The 16,193-nt window shown below is 42.6% G+C and overlaps 2 protein-coding genes across 5 annotated transcripts; one reads left to right on the forward strand and one right to left on the reverse strand.

Annotated features, from left to right (window-relative positions):
* Positions 1-5: 5 nt before the first annotated feature.
* On the reverse strand, positions 6-8,524 carry usf2 (upstream transcription factor 2, c-fos interacting). 4 transcript variants are annotated; one of them, XM_018699649.2, is made up of 11 exons: positions 7,943-8,523; positions 6,180-6,223; positions 5,813-5,928; positions 4,652-4,771; positions 4,322-4,484; positions 4,017-4,104; positions 3,680-3,724; positions 3,179-3,237; positions 2,875-2,966; positions 2,260-2,388; positions 6-1,447 (listed from the first exon to the last, which is right to left on the reverse strand). In XM_018699649.2, the coding sequence occupies exons 1-11, from the start codon at positions 8,098-8,100 to the stop codon at positions 1,358-1,360; spliced, it is 1,104 nt and encodes a 367-aa protein (XP_018555165.1). In that variant the 5' UTR covers positions 8,101-8,523; the 3' UTR covers positions 6-1,357. The 4 variants fall into 4 exon arrangements, with proteins under 4 accessions (XP_018555165.1, XP_018555179.1, XP_018555171.1 ...); XM_018699663.2 differs by lacking the exon at positions 7,943-8,523 and adding an exon at positions 6,971-7,875; XM_018699655.2 differs by lacking the exon at positions 3,680-3,724 and having other exon boundaries at positions 7,943-8,524.
* Positions 8,525-9,365: 841 nt separating this feature from the next.
* LOC108899256 (lamin-A-like) lies at positions 9,366-16,116 on the forward strand. The gene is given in 17 exon segments (XM_051068294.1): positions 9,366-9,841; positions 10,256-10,417; positions 10,419-10,603; positions 12,075-12,099; positions 12,101-12,169; positions 12,171-12,194; positions 12,196-12,234; positions 12,700-12,825; positions 12,927-13,097; positions 13,245-13,370; positions 13,795-14,015; positions 14,123-14,396; positions 14,492-14,599; positions 14,692-14,811; positions 14,914-14,970; positions 15,098-15,292; positions 15,481-16,116. Coding segments are annotated over 16 exon segments (1,929 nt in total). The 5' UTR covers positions 9,366-9,841; positions 10,256-10,264; the 3' UTR covers positions 15,517-16,116.
* The last annotated feature ends 77 nt before the right edge of the window (positions 16,117-16,193 follow it).

The following is a 16,193-nucleotide window of genomic DNA, read 5'->3' on the forward strand; positions in this document are numbered from 1 at the left end:
TCCTCTGTAATAAACAACGCTCACACTTCTGTTTTATTGTAATATCAGAATTAGTCATGCCAGTGGTTATATTTCCATGCTGTGGAGACTCTCAGTAAAAGCTGGTTAGTTACAATTATCACTCACATCCAACCTACCCATAGCACATTCCTGACCATAGCTGTTTTATGGTCTTCTGTCAGCAGCAATGGTTCCCAGGGTTATAAAGAAATAGGGAGTATTGCCAAAAAAAAATCCACCTTGTGTGTCCATTAAAATGCAGCAGGACTGGTGGGCAAAACAGAGGCCGGTCTCAAACCAAGACCTCACATGACACTCTATTTCAGTGCATTACACCAATAACCTATTAAACAGATATACAAACATACCATATTTTAATGCCCATTAAAAATGATTCACACGTTGAAAATCATCTCCATATTCTCATTTATCTGTACATTGCACCTAATGGGGACACGAAAGAGACCTAAACACTATATGTAAAGACTTCATTGAATCTGGGAACCACTTGCCAGTGCACTATCCCAATTACCTGAGCTATGTTAACACCTAGATTCTCCAACAGGCTTCTATTAAGGCCTTGGACTAAAAGTAAAAACCTCCATGTCTGCATACATATTGACTGTCAGAAAAGTAGTATAGTTTTTGAATTTACTGACATTGGGCTATGTTTATAAAGTTTGTGAGCTCTGCCTGGTGCTTGGAGTGTCAGTGTTAAGAGGCAGAAAACTGCACACAGATCAACTATATATACATATGATCCAGTGACAGTAAAACTATCCTTAGAGACAGTGATGATCATGACAAACTTGTCTGATTTGCAGGTTGTTTGTTGCTGGGGTAAGAGTAAATGCAGAAACCAGCTTTTTCTTTCTATGTGCACATTCTTTAAAGACGGATAAATAAAAAAGGTAAATGGGAGCTATCATTCATGTCACATTTAGTAGTTTCAAACACAGCAAATGTCAACAAAAGAGGAAGAAAGAGGAGTTTGTGGTACAATAAAAAGGTGATCAATCAATAAAAGTAAATTTTCTGTGGCAGGTTCATAATTTAAAGTAAGTGGTGCAAGCGTGGTGGTGCTGTGCAGAGGTCATTTTCCTTGAAGCAGAGGTGAGAGGTTCAGTTAGCTACACAGTTAACGGATTTCAGAGCATTCATCCTTTGAACTGCTGGAGGTGGAAGAGGCGTTTTCTGTCTGCAGTCCTTCAGTGTTCTTCTCGAGCCCTGTGCGTGTTTTCTGTGATAAAATTTCAGATGGAAATCGTCTTTCATTGTTATTCCTTTCCTGGTATTGTTCAGGTGGGTAGGAGGATGCGACATTGTGTTTGTGTCGTTACACGTGTCCAGTCCACAATCACTGCGGTGTTGCATCTCCGTTGACTTCTACGCCGTGCTGTTGTAGCTGTGCTCGAAGCAGTGCATTATCATTCTTCAGCTCCTCGATCTGGAAAACCACAAAACAGACAATTAGACAAGGAAAGAACAGAAACGAAGCAGTGCTGTGAGTTTAATTTCATCCTTGGAGGGTTTGTGAGACAACAGCATTTGAAACACTTACTGAACGACAGCCACTAGAGGCACAAGTGATAATTACAGAATACTGGCACTTTGAATTTAATTACAATTCCCACGAACTGAGAATGCCATGTTCATGTCATATGGGATGCATAGTAAGAATGGAAAAGATAACAGTGTTTACCACCTGTGAATGCTGACTTTAAATCACTGCTATATTAAAAATGCAATATATGGACATAGCATCGATATATCCTTTAAGTTTAGGTTTAATTACTATAGATTTAGCCAGATTTTTGCTGCTGTTAAGTGTCCATAATTGATTACATTTTAATTATGAGTTGAAAATATGACTTGGAAGTTGATGAGAACACTCTCAACAAGTTGGAAACCAGTAATTACACTAATTCCTATATGATTTGAATGCAGCATTTTACTGCCTGACTGACCACAAGTACCTCAGGAAACGTGACAAGGTATGGTGTATCTTACTTTTTTTTTAATTTTGTGATAAAATAACTAAAATATTTATCTGTGCTAATATGTAATTTAACTCCCAGGTATGTAAGGTGCAGTTATCTTTTTTCGAAAGTTGTTTCACAGTGTTTTCTTAAATATGCTACTACCTGCCTTTTCTCACAAACACTGCAAATTTTGTTTTCTTTTGGTCAAAATGAATATCCAATTCAGGCTACTTCAGGGTGCACTAAAAGTATAAAGATGTTTGTGTGGGATATTAACCTGTTGTCTAAGCAGCTCGTTGTCCATCTCGACTCTCTCCACCTCTTTGTAACTCTCCTGCAGTCGCTGGTTATTCTGACGCAGCTCTCGGATGTAGTCACAAGCTTTGGACAGGATGCCTCCTTTACTCTGAGAAATACAACAGAGAGTGTTAAAAATGACTCATTGCCTCCTTTATTACTTAGTTTCATCAGCTTTTCCCTCCCATTGTGTCACTCACATAAACCTTTAATGATCTGTCTTTGAGTGACTAAACCGTTTCAGAGCCTTTCAGCCAAACTCTTTGTTACATGTGGAGCCGTATCAGAATAATAATAGAACTTAATAGAGCCTCATTTTAACTGAGCGGGAGTCTTTGGCTGTGGTTACACTTGGTGTTTGACTGACTTTCAGAATCAGTTGTGCAAGCATGCATTAGGTGAAAGGACAGGATGCACAAGAAAGTGCACTGGTTATGGAAGTGGTCAGGGTTATGAGCAGTGTGACAACTGTCAAACCATCACAGATATGAAAATCCTGTTATCACAGCTGTCTGTCACTTTTCACACACTTTGCAAAAATATGCTGGCTTTTAGAAGACATTATTTTAAGAGCTGATTTCTGTGCAGCACTCACCGCTCCAGTTCTGCTGTCTACGCTGCAGTCAGGGATGATTTTTGACAGCGTGACAATCCAGTTGTTAATCTTGTCTCTTCTTCTTCTCTCCACTGCAAAGACAGAAAGCCAGAGGCTCAGCATGCTTCACATATATCCGTTAAATAAGTAGGATATGTATGCAATATATAAAATCCCTGGTGTATGGACTAAAATGCAACAACTATATATGTAGTATTTACATGACAAAGCTAAACCTGACTTTAACAGTCATCTCTAATGAACACAGAATTAAGACAAGCGCTCGTCACAAACGACCTCATACCTTCGTTGTGCTGTGCTCTTCGCCTCTCATCTCTGGGCGCTCGTGGACCTTCCACCTTCCTGTAAAGACACAGCAAAACAAACATGACAAAGGAATTATGAATTAAAATGGCAGATTTTCAATATTAACCAAATATTTAACACCTGAACTAGAACCCAGTCAACAAAAATCTTTAATGTGAAGCACATCCAAACAAACACCCACATAATTAAGCTAAGGCTTTCGCTATATTTATTTGGCTAGTTGACGAGGAGTGCCTGAATGCACCGTTAGCCATGACTGTCTCATTTGGTTTTGTGGGAACCAGCCAGGGAATCGTGCAAACAGGACTCAGTCATTGGGTATTTCTATCCTAAACCAGTCAACATATAATTCACCATACAGGAATGCTAATGAGTGATTAGTGAAGCCACCAAACGTCTGTCTCTACAACACATGATGGGGGCAGGGTGGGGGTGGGTTTGGGATGGGGGTGGGGGCGTATGTGAAAGTTCGTCTCACCAGTTTGTACTGCCATGCTGCAACATCTCGCTTTCACCGAGGTCTCTGGGGATGGCAGGTAAGTAGGACAGAGTGTGGTTTTCAGATGTTGGATGTTTTAAATGATGGATATTGATTGATTTCTTTTTATCTTCATTTGCACACACAATGACAAAACTAATCATTTCTAAAGAGAAGAGGGTAAAGAACATCCACTCCACTGTGAGGTTACAGAGGAGAGGGGGTGAGGGAATGTGGAGGGTGAGAAGCCAAACACGTGTGGGGGAGAGAGTTATGGTGATCTGGTAACTTGAGGAATGATATGAATGTGTAGGGAACAGCGTTGTGTCACACTCACGCAGTGTAGGTGTGCGTTCGCGGTGCGATGGTGCGAGGGGTCGTCGTCTGCAGCACCTCCGGGGGGCTCATCATCACGTAGAACTGACCTGGATTTAAAGGGACAAATGAAAAAGAAAATTAAGAGTTATCCTTCAGTGACGGAGAAATATGTTAATTACGGTAAAGCTGCATGACTGTATTCAACATGAAACAATAGTTTGTTATCTGGACAATAAAATCTGTCCATGAATTCCTGTCCTGTCTCTCATTTTGTGTGACACAATGTCACTTTTTCTCCACCAGATAATTACAGTGTTTTCTTACCTCCTGCCTGTGTGATCGTTGGGTCGGCGGTGGCCTGCACCGACACGGCCGTGGCTGTTCCATCGCTGACTGTGGCGGCGGGAAAGTAAGCAAAACGTGTCTCTCCGCCCACCGTCTCCCCGCCAGGACTGCCCCCGTTACTGAAGGGGTTCTGGATGACAGCCTGGCAAAAGGTCAAAAAGTCAGGAACAAGCTGATCATAACAAATATCGTAGGTAGACGCTTATTAACACACTTTCATGTGTAGGTGTAGCTGATGCCTCTTCTTTCCTGTTTTGTTTTTAGTAATGATGTGAACTCCAGTCTCACAGTCCAAGTATGTGAACTCACCTGTGCCACAGCCTGAGAGGCTCCTGCAAATGCTGCGGTGGAGACGACGCTTACAGCTCCAGTCCCGTCAGCTGTGGCTTCTAATTGATCGTCTGTCACCTGAACCACTCGATAGGTCACCTGGGGACAGAGCAGAGAGTGCGAGTTTCAAAAATATGAGGTTGGTTTTTCTCCTGAAACGCAAAATGAAACCAGGACCTGTTGAAAAAAAAAAAAAACACCTCTGCAGACACTTCACCTTTCTTGTGCTCACACCACAGTTATATTCTGTGGCTTTTATAGAAAAACTGTTGAGCTTTGCTAAGCTTCTGAGCATGAGTAACTGCTTATCAGGCGCTAACATCTGCCTCATGTGTTTCCCATGACACCTTGGGGTTATTTCTGGAATTCAAATCAACTGATACAAATCAGCCTGGTGTGAACATGGCTAACAGTAAGCTTGCTTGGTGTCATTTGAACAATCCTCCACAAGGAATCCTTCAACAGGGCACTCAACCTTAAACTGAACGTTAGCTAAACCTCTATATATAAGGCACCCCATAGCAACTGTAACCAGGCACAGCAGCCAGGTGATGTGTTGAAGTCCTGTTCCCCCTTGAAAAAAGTTTCCCTTGTGTAAAAATATATATAGTGCAGCAGGAATAATTAAAGTACCATAACATTTGAATGAATGATGACATTAGTGTAAATACATATTTATTTGTATGTACCACTAAAGTTGCCAACTGTTCCTCTTCATCTGTAATTGCTATTGCTATTTAAATAATTTTCCTGAATATATTTTTAAGATTTCTTAGTTTCTGCCATTTTTTATTTGTATTTTTTTTACCTAATTGTTGTAATGTAAGAATTCCCCTCACGGGCTCAAGAAAGTGCATCTATCTAATATCATCAATCAGAGTGAACAACAATTACAGCACAGTACTGAGTGGATTAGCTTTAAATATTCCTCAAACCAACTTTAAACTGGGATATATTGTTTGTCAGTAATAAACACATCACTACTAGGATAAAGGTAAAGACCTTCATACTTCTGAGGGACTGCCAACTCACATTTTTATCTTTTGATCAGTGTGTCTTCATCTTAGTCTTAGTGTGACTCCTTGAACATATAAAACGTAACTATCATGTAAGAAACACTGTTGTTTTGCAGATGCTCACCTGCCCTCCACTATTCTCTGTACGAAACTGGTACTGCACATTGTGGTCAGCGAACGCAGCCTGCGGGACACCGGTGATGGTCACTGCAGTCTGCTCCTCCGTCCCCACCGCTTCTCCTGCAACACACAGGTCAACATGTCTCAAATCTGTGACGCTGAGCCTTAAAAACAACAGATGTGAGTGGATGCATGTCTGCAGAAGATGACTGCTCTTATTCTGTTTCACAGTTTTAACATCAAATTTCAGGTTATATAATGTGTTTGCCTCAAAGGTGCAAACCCTAAATTTGCAGCACATTTTTTCCCCCAGAGAAGAATCATTTTTAATTTGTTTCACTTGTTGGGATCAAAGGAAATGAACCTCCCACCTTCCTGTAACTGCACCACCTCCTCTGATTCCTGTTTGTCGTGACTAAAAACAAAAAGAGAACACCAATGAGTCAATTTCAAGCCAAACCCAAAATACACATTTCTCAGAAATAACACCATTTATCATCATCAATGTGTACTGTTATGTAGAGCAAGCTCTCACTATCAGCTGCGGGTGAAGGGCGCCCCCTGGAGGTCACACGAGGACGTGATGTTTAAGCTATAACTAAAGTGTAACGCAATTGGCGTCCAAGCGTGACACAAATCATGTTTGTTTGCAACTTCCAAGAGGAAAATTACACTTATTCGAGCATTAAAACTTAAGTCTGTGCGATTTGATCTGCTGCACAAGGAGAAACTAACTTCACTTCTAACTATAATACTTCTAACATCCGCCCCTCCTAGTTTCATTTAAGCTTTTTAATCCTAAAAGAGCTGCATCAGGTACAGTAGCAGCAAAGTGCTGTTGCATGTCAGCCTGAAAAATAGGCGCAAATCGCTGCTGTGCATTTGCGTTTCTTGTCTGGTGAATAAAACACAGCAGATGTGGTTTTACAGATTTGAAAAAAAAAAAAAGGCGCTCGCTTTCTGCTGAAAATATCTTTACAGGTGTTTAAACGCAACCTGCGCGGTCACTGATCCATCCGGGAGGCACGATGCCAGATAATGCACAAATATTAAAAAGTATCAGGGTTATTTTATTAACAGTCTTGCGTTGCAAGGGAGGAAAAGGGTTTTTAGGCCGCGGTGGGAGCCATGGCAGAGCAGGAAGCGGCCAGCAGCCTCTCACCTCGCCGAGCTGTCCAGACTCTGCTCCAGCATATCCATGAAGGTTTTGCGGGTGTAAAACGCCGATATTCAACGACACTGATTTACGGAGATGGAAGCGCTGATCACGGGGACAAACACACGGGTCATGTGAGAAAGACAGTCCAGGACACGTGAGGTACCGACCGGGCAAGGAGCTAAAATGGAGGCCGTTGCGGAGCAGGACGGATCTGTCTGCGTCTGTGCGGAAAACAAAAAAAAAAGCAGTCCGGGTTTTCACACAGCTTCAGACCGGCTGTTGTGCTCTGGCTCCGGGTTTTAAAATCGTTAAAGTCTTCTCGACTCGCTGCTGGATGTGCGGGTGGAAGATTATTTCCTTTTGAAACAGTGCGTCGGGAATCTTTTTGCCCTTTGGTTTCCTTTTTGTTGCTCCGCGGCGCACAGCTGCTGTTTATCCGCGCAAAGCTGCGGGCTGCGACATGCGCCCGATAAGATATGGAGTGGACTAGTTTGTACGTTTTTATTCTGCGACGAAATGAGTGTTTTTCACCATTGCTGCTGCCTTGTCTTCTTGAAACTTTACATACTGTAATGTGGCATTCACGTGACTCATCGGAAGTGAAGAGTTTGGTGGATAGAAACGGATTATCTCGGTTTATTTCTGCATATAAACTTGTACACGCATGGTGTGTTTACCTCCAGTTTTTGACATAGTCTTATATTTATTTATATTCCAGACAATCCGGCTTAACTGTGCATCATTCATCTCCAGACACACGCTGACAATCAGCTCCTTCTCGGCACTTTTTTCAGGTTCTTTGCCCAGGTGACCACAGAGATCCAATACGGGTTTTCCCACAAACCACATGACAAAAACTAGTGTCCATGTGGTGCCACAAACCGCCGCGCTGCGCTCACACGCCTCTCATAATTCACGGTTAAACATCATGTTACACAGCTGGAAGCAGTTTAAATTCAAAAGGAATGGACAAACCTCTTCATGTGGCACACGGCGTTAGATGTAGATTGAGTTAGAAAACAGCAGAACAACAGTCGTTTCTCTACCATCAAATCCAGCCAGCGGGTGGCGATGGCGTGTCTGTCCTCAGCAGATGATCCAACCACGGCATCAAAACAATTCTCATTTTCCATCAAATTCACCAATTAATTTATTAAATGAACATATGAGCTCTATTGTATTTACAGTTTGGCGACAGAGAGATTTTTCCATGACCTGCTGATCTGCATGAGCAACAACTGATCTCAAATAGCTGGAAAATTATAAATGAATCACTTTATTTGGAAGTTTGGAAGAGAAAGGGGAACGAATAGAAAGTGTTTTGCACATTAGAAAACACGTGTACACACGCCAATGCTGCAGAACACAATATAATATAAAACAGAATAGACTGCAAGTCTGCACAAGCATACCGAGCTGACATGAGTGCAGATTAAACACCTTCAAATATAATAGTTCCCCTTAGATATGTGGTTTCTAATCACCATTAACTAGTTGTTTATCAGCATGCACATTGGCTCTTTATTAGTCATTATACAGCCCTCATTAATCCCCTACTCTGCATTATATTCTACAGCTGCTAGGCCATTAACCAGGAGTTTTCCCTTCAATAATCTCCTAATTACTGTTTATTGATAGTAAATAAAGAAGCTGTTGTACATGAATAATGATCTAAATATGCTTTGTTGTTCCCTATTCTGCTATTCTGCATTCATGCACAGCTTCCTTTCTTACTATTAATAAGCAGTAATTATTGAGGGAAAACTCTGAGTTAAAGGCCTTGTAGCTGTGGAATATGTGTTTATAATGACTATTAAAGAGCAAATATGACTGCTCATAAGCAACTAGTTAATGGTGAATAAGTGTATCCTAATATGAAGTGTTACCGTCTTTGGACGTCCCTCAATTAAAACTGACCACAGGGAGTTTAAGGTGTCGACCACGTACAGGTGAAGAGGTGGTGAGGAGGCCACAAGCTCTAAAACAAGTCCAACAAACCAAGTAACAAATTGCAATAATTAGTTGTGCATTAACACTGCCCTTTGTATTCATTTCATGTCAAATTAAACAGTCAACAGATGAATAAGTTAAAACCAGTGACTGACGTTTGCTGGGTCATGGATGGAGTTAAATATGAAATCCCAAGACTACATTTTTATGGCGCTAGATGTCGTGTGTATCATTTCAGACAGGATGACTTGTTTTGTCTTTTCGGAAACAATGGGATCTTTACTAGACACTTGGTTTAAAGTTATGTGCTTTTAAACAGCACTCAGTTGCACAGCATGAGGTTGTGCTGATGAGAGATGAAATATTTTAGGAGAAAGAAGAATCATGATCAGTTACTCTTGAGGCAGCATTGCATGGAAAGAGTTTGTGTTTCAGGGTTAAAACAATCCAAAACCTCTTATGTAACTTGTTCGTTTTAACTTCATGGAGAACTCTGAGCAGCGTGGTTTGAGTCAAATACTGTAAATGACTTGAACTCAACCCTCAGCCAATAGATCTGCTTGAAATTATCCCCTGTATGCATCACATGGCACTGTGCATTTCTTCAAATCGAGGGTGACTCATTCATTCAGACTGCACACCCAATACAGAGAGAGAGACAGACGGAGAGAGAGAGAGAGAGAGAGAGAGAGGAACAACCACCTACCGCTGTGCCAAACTTGAGGCCAACCTCTCTCCTCCCATCTCATTCTTTCCTATATGGGCACTCACAGATGAGTTTGCAGACAGCGCAGTAACAGGCTGAACACTTGGGAGAACGAAGACAAGACTCTCAGACCACAAAATAATAAAGAAAAGTTAACAGACGACTCTACAGATCTCCTCGGAGCAGAGTTTTTTCTTCCTCTGACCAGCTTTAAAAAGGTAAATCTTGCTTCAGAAACTGGCATCTTTTGTGCAGGGACATTAGTTTGATTTTTGGGTGGAGTCGATAACCCCTCCCATGTCTTTTGATTAATTATACTCTTGGCTTTTGTGCGTCTTTTTTTGGAACTGCACACAAAGGAGTTTCCTGTAAACAATGCTTATTTTATAGTTAATTATGTAATATTTTCAACCTTTTTTTGAGCTTCACAGATGCACGGCATGTTTTTCATCACAGTTTCTTAGGTTTATTTTAATTATAAAAGTGATTAAAGTTGACTGTAGATGTGCAGACTGAACTGCATGGTCAACTTTTGCCACTCTTATACAAAAAATCCTGTAAAAGTCCATTGAAAACAAACTGATTTAGATTCAGGAAGTGGATAATCATGTCTGTTTCTACAACAATGGCAGATAGGTGCAATGGCGACACCCAAAAACACTCCCCGAGGTGCAAACACTCCGCTGTCCCCCAACCGTATCACCCGGCTCCAGGAGAAGGAGGACCTGTCCAACCTCAACGACCGTCTGGCCGTCTACATCGACAAGGTCCGCTCTCTGGAGTCTGAGAACGCCTGGGCTGCGGCTGCGCATCACTGAGTCTGAGACAGAGGTCAGCCGGGAGCTGACAGGCCTGAAGGCCGCCTACGAGACCGAGCTGGCCGATGCCCGTCAGACTCTGGACTCCGTGGCCAAAGAGCGAGCACGTCTGCAGCTGGAGCTGGGCAAGCTGAGAGAGGACTACAAGGAGCTGAAAGCCAGGTGGGTTACAGTGCACCGGTCTGGTCCAAATGTGAATCTGATGGTGTTTGCTTTGAGCACATGTGTGGTGGGGGTGTCCCATCACGTTAGGGGCCCTTAATTCCTTGAAAGCACTCCTGTTTTTAAAGTGAGACTGTAACCTCTTAAAAAAAAAAAACACAATATTCCTTGTGCAAATTAAAAGCTGAATTCATAAGCAATTAATTACTGTCTGCTGACTTCAATGTATTAAGATGTTTTGTTGTTACAGTGTCACTTGGTCTGGTATGACCAGTAGCTTATGGGAGCTAATTTTAGAAAAGTTTAGACAGATATTGTTGTGTAACTGAATCACTGAGTCACTTTGATGCAGCTGACTCACCCTTCACACTTTAATCTTCCCGTGTGGCCAAAGGGACTGCTGTTTAACAAAAGTAACTTGGTCTAACTTTCTTGGAAAGTACCTATAATATATCTGTAGACATGAGGTAACAAGGGTATTTCTTCTGGAGTTGTTATGAGAGAGCAAAACAGAGCAAAAATGATTTAACTAGCTGCGTTTTTTCCAAGATTATAGCCAAAAATAAAATAAATCAATGTACCCTTTAATCAAAGCAAAAAGCCAGTGATCCAGATATTTTTTTATCTGATGATCATGAGAGAAACAGCTGCCTCGAGGCTCCTGAAATCCCCTTCATCAACCACATTTTTCTCAGTGAAGTGCATCTATTTGTCCATTAATGCAGGAGTGAAAGTGTCTGTGATTGACAGTGTTAATATCTAAAACAACTCTGCACGTGATTCACAGCAGCAGAACACAGTTACTCATTAGCTCCTGATAACATGATGTTTGTATAACTTTCCTGACACTCTGAGAGCTGCTTCTCCCCTCCACCACCACCGGGGCCACTCCCTAGCTTTTTGCATACCCTCCCCATTGCTCACTGCAGTTTGACGTTGGACTTCCACTCTGTCTCCTTCCCATGCTGCCACATCCAGAGCCTGATGACTAACTCTTTCCCCAGTTTCTCCTCCTTCACCAAAGTAATCATTATACACACAATACGTGGCAGTGTTTGTAGGCCTCCGCTCTTGCCTCCGTTATTTTTCCATAAATATTGAGACGATGGCCGATGTGTGTTTGGCAAAGCCAAGCCGTTGCCATGGCAGCACCTCAGCTAAACACCAGCGGCTGTGGCTTGTGGCTACCAGATACACGGGACTGGACGCAAATCACTGTGGCCTATGAGTCATATGCACCGAGGTCTTTCCCCTGTTTCATCCAGGCTACATCCTTATTCAAAAATAGCTCATGTTTGTTTCATTAGACTGTGTAAAGGAAACTGTAGTAGTCCAGTTTCCACTTGGTTCTTAAGTTAAAAAGCAAAATGAACATCTATCCCTATTCAATCCACTGGAATATCCTCTACTGATACCAAAAACACATTCAGGAAGATGCAGTTTGACATCTAAGACTCTCTTGTCTTTACAGGAACACCAAAAAGGAGTCGGACTTGGCCTGGGGCGCTGCAGAGGCTCAAAGATCTGGAGGCTCTGCTGAACTCAAAGGATGCATCCTTGACTACAGGCTCTGGGAGAGAAGCGTAACCTCTGAGGTGGAAAACAGGGACCTGAAAGCCCAGGTTGCCAAGGTAAACTCCAACGCACACTGAGTTTGAAGCTCAGTGGAAACACATCTGGGCTCAATCTCTCTGCAGTCTGCCTACATGATGACCAGCTTCCACTTTATCTCTCCTAATCCTCCTGCATGTTTTCCACTTTGTGATACTAAATGTCAGCTGATCCAGTTATAACCCTATTTTCACCTTTACCACTAGTTATTTGTTTTTGACTATATCCAGCAGGGTTTTAAAGAGACCTCACAAGCCCAGGGCTTTTCTCAAGTGCAAAAAATAAATAAATAAATAAATCCTCAGTAAACAGACTCTTTCTGTCATGGCCACTTGAGCTCAGACATTTTGATTAAAGGACAGTCTTCCTACTCGCCTGCCCACTTGCTGCATTTACTTGCATATTTCTGCATCATGCCGCCTGTTTCATGTGGATGTTTGTCCACTGCTTTGAACTAATATTCAGTTTCTCTTGGTTTTTCATAGCTTGACACCAGTTTGGGCGACGCCAGGAAACAGCTGCAGGACGAGATGCTGAGGAGGGTGGATGGAGAGAATCGCATCCAGACTCTCAAAGAGGAGCTGGAGTTTCAGAAGAACCTCCACTCTGAGGTCCGACTTCTTCCTAAAATCATCAATGAATTATTTTGAAAATTTTTCCACCTATTCCTCCTTTCTCTCACATCAACATCCGTCTGTTATTGCTCCAACAGGAACTGCGGGAGATAAAGCGGCGCCATGAGTCTCGTATGGTTGAGTTGGACAACGGCCACCAGCAGGAGTTTGAGAGCAAGCTGGCAGAGGCGCTGGTGGAAATGCGAAACCAGCATGAACTGCAGATCAAAATGTACAAGGATGAGATTGAGAAGACCTACAATGCCAAGGTAGGCCTTCAGTTTAACGATGCTCTAAAATAAAAACAGAACTCGAACATGACAGAGGAGTGAAGGTTAAAATATCGCAGAATAAATATCCAATCAGAATATCATGAGATAGCAGCAACAAACTTCTACCTTGTTTCTCTCTGGCAGCTGGAAAGTGCTCGTCAGTCGGCGGACAGGAGCAGCCACCTGGTGGGAGCAGCACACGAGGAGCTGCAGCAGATACGAATGCGCCTGGAGTCCACATCGTCTCAGCTCAGCCAGCTGCAGAAACAGGTAACCAAGACTCATGTTAGACTCTTATCATAAAGCATCATCAAACATGTATCTGTAGGATCTGTAGCAAAAGGTCACATTATGGGACTTTGATTTGGTAGCAAAGCAAAAACAAAACCCTACATGCATATATGTTCAAGAACACATGAACTGTTCACACATTTTTTAATTGATTCTCCATAAAAAACTCAAGTTCAGTTGTTTATTCAGTCACTTTTGTCCTGTGTTTCTCTTGAGTTTCCTCCTCATTATTATTATTTCTGAGACTAAATACTCTCCTCTGACCATCTATCCAACATCTATCACTAATGAATGGTTTAACTCTACATAAGAATCCAACCCTCATCTTTAAATTACATTGCACTTTAATGAGTAGTTATTGGTGTAGTAGTTATCTGACGTTAACTGTGTGATTCTGATCCAGTTGGCGGCTCGTGAGGCGAAGATAAGGGACCTGGAGGACGCTCTGTCTCGGGAGCGGGACACCACGCGTCGCCTGCTGGGAGAGAAGGACAGAGAAATGGCTGAGATGAGGCAACAGATGCAGCAGCAGCTGGATGAGTACCAGGAGCTCCTGGACGTCAAGCTGGCTCTGGATATGGAGATATGCGCTTACAGGAAGCTGCTGGAGGGAGAGGAGCAGAGGTACGTCGGCCTACGTTGAGTCTTGGGCTCGTGGGGTCAAAAGTCATTTCCTCTGTGCCACAGAGTCGTCAGTCGGTTATTAAACATCCTCGTGTTTGTCCCTGCAGGCTGCGTCTGTCCCCCAGCCCTCCGCCCACCAGAGTGACAGGAAGTCGTTCCTCTACCTCAGCAGCTCACTCTCGGTCAGTCCACTGCAGCGCCCAGAGCTCTCCCGCCAAGAGGCGCCGCCCCAACGACACAGACAGCGAGGCCTCCAGCTTCGCGGGAGGGGCCGTGGCTCGCACTCGCATCACCCAGCAGGCGTCAGCCAGCGGACGGGTCACTGTGGACGAGGTGGACCTGGATGGGAAATATGTCAGACTCAGCAACAAAGCAGATGAGGTGAAATATAACTGTAGGATCTTTAAATATTATCTGAGAAATCTAATTGTTTGAGGCGACTTTCCTCCAACATTCACACACTGCTGCTCCTGCAGGATCAGAATTTAGGGAACTGGCAGGTGAAGCGGCAGATGGGATCTGGTGTCCCCATCATCTTCAAGTTCCCGGCTAAATTCACCCTGAAGGCCGGGCAGAGGGTCACGGTAAGCGGCACCTTTATTCATCATAATCACCAGTCAGTACTTGATAAACACAGTTACAGACATCTTACCCTGTGTTGATGCACGGCGGTCAGATCTGGGCCTCTGCTGCCGGCGGAACCCACAATCCTCCCTCTGACCTGGTGTGGAAGACTCAGCCCTCCTGGGGCACCGGAGACCTGTTCCAGACCACTCTGATCAGTGCCAGCGGAGAGGTACAGTAAACTTACTGGACTGTAGATGATGGGCACTTAATTAAAGCCTAAACTACTATAATTACATGAACTTTGCGCTGAAAAATAAATGTTTTCTTCCAGGAAATGGCAATGAGGAAAGTCACCCGCACACAGTTTGAAGAAGACGACGATGACATGGTGAGAGAAATGATATTGATATCATCCTGTGTATATGCAGCCTTCACCAGCTGTGTAGTATTCATGATAAATGGAGCTGATGTATATTGAATTAGATCCAAAAAAATCCATCCCTCTGCCTCAGCAGGTGGCTCACAGCACTTGTGGGGACAGTGAGTACAACCTGCGGAGCCGGACCGTGGTCTGCGGCTCCTGCGGACTTCCCTCAGACAAATCCAGCAGCTGCTCCGTGAGCTCGGCTTCCCGCTCCTTCCGCAGCGGCGGCATCTCCGAGGGTTTACTGCCACACTCCTACGTGTTCAGCGCCAGCACCCCTCGCAAGGTGGGTACTGCAACACATACAGCCTGTAAATGACTTCCTGTTAAACTTCTCTGAGGAGAAAGAAAACAAGTTATTCAGCCGAGCCTGGAGGCTGAAGCATGACTGTGTTTCCTGTACATATAAAAATCAAGGTGTTTGATTAACACGCTTTATGTGATGAGACTAACTTTGTCAATTTTTCCTCTCAGTCCGGAGCCAGAATGGAGAGCTGTCCAATCATGTGAAGCCCTGGATTCATGGTGAAACCTGTTAGTTTTCAGTTATTAGTTCTTCAGTTACCAGTTGTAGTTATTAAGTTCAGTTCATGTACTTTGGAATAATTTTCAAGACATTGTATGCAATAAAACTTTTTACATCTTTTTTATAATGTACATAGGCATGCATATGAAATATTTTCTTGAATTTAAATGGTGATTAAATCAGTCGCTTCTTTTTGTATTGGTGACATTAGGAATATGAGACTTCTACCATTCGTCCTCCTGATCAGAAATTTAAACACTTCAGCGATGTAAAACAACTGTTTGGGCTAATTTATTCTAAAAAACGTGTTTTCTCGTAAATAAAAAGTGGGTGATATCCATTATTGCGGGTAAAATTAAAAAAAAGAAAGAAAATAAAATCATACTTTCTTAAACTGTTAAATTAGATTTTCATCACGCTCTGTAAACATACTGACGCAGCAGGGTTGCAGTGAAGTCATTTGTGAGCAGTTATTTTTAAAAATACATTTATTTTTTAGGTAAAGTAAATTGTCCCCAGCCTTGCTACAGATCCACAGAATATTGTGTATTTTTCCTGGATATTAATAAACATGTTTTCACAAATCTGCCTCATTTGTTTTGTTTAACAATAATGTTTTGTTTAACAATCATGAACAGTAACAATTAATTTTACTGTTGGG

This window comes from Lates calcarifer, linkage group LG3, assembly GCF_001640805.2.
Source record: "Lates calcarifer isolate ASB-BC8 linkage group LG3, TLL_Latcal_v3, whole genome shotgun sequence".
In the NCBI taxonomy this organism is placed as follows: Eukaryota; Metazoa; Chordata; class Actinopteri; family Centropomidae; genus Lates; species Lates calcarifer.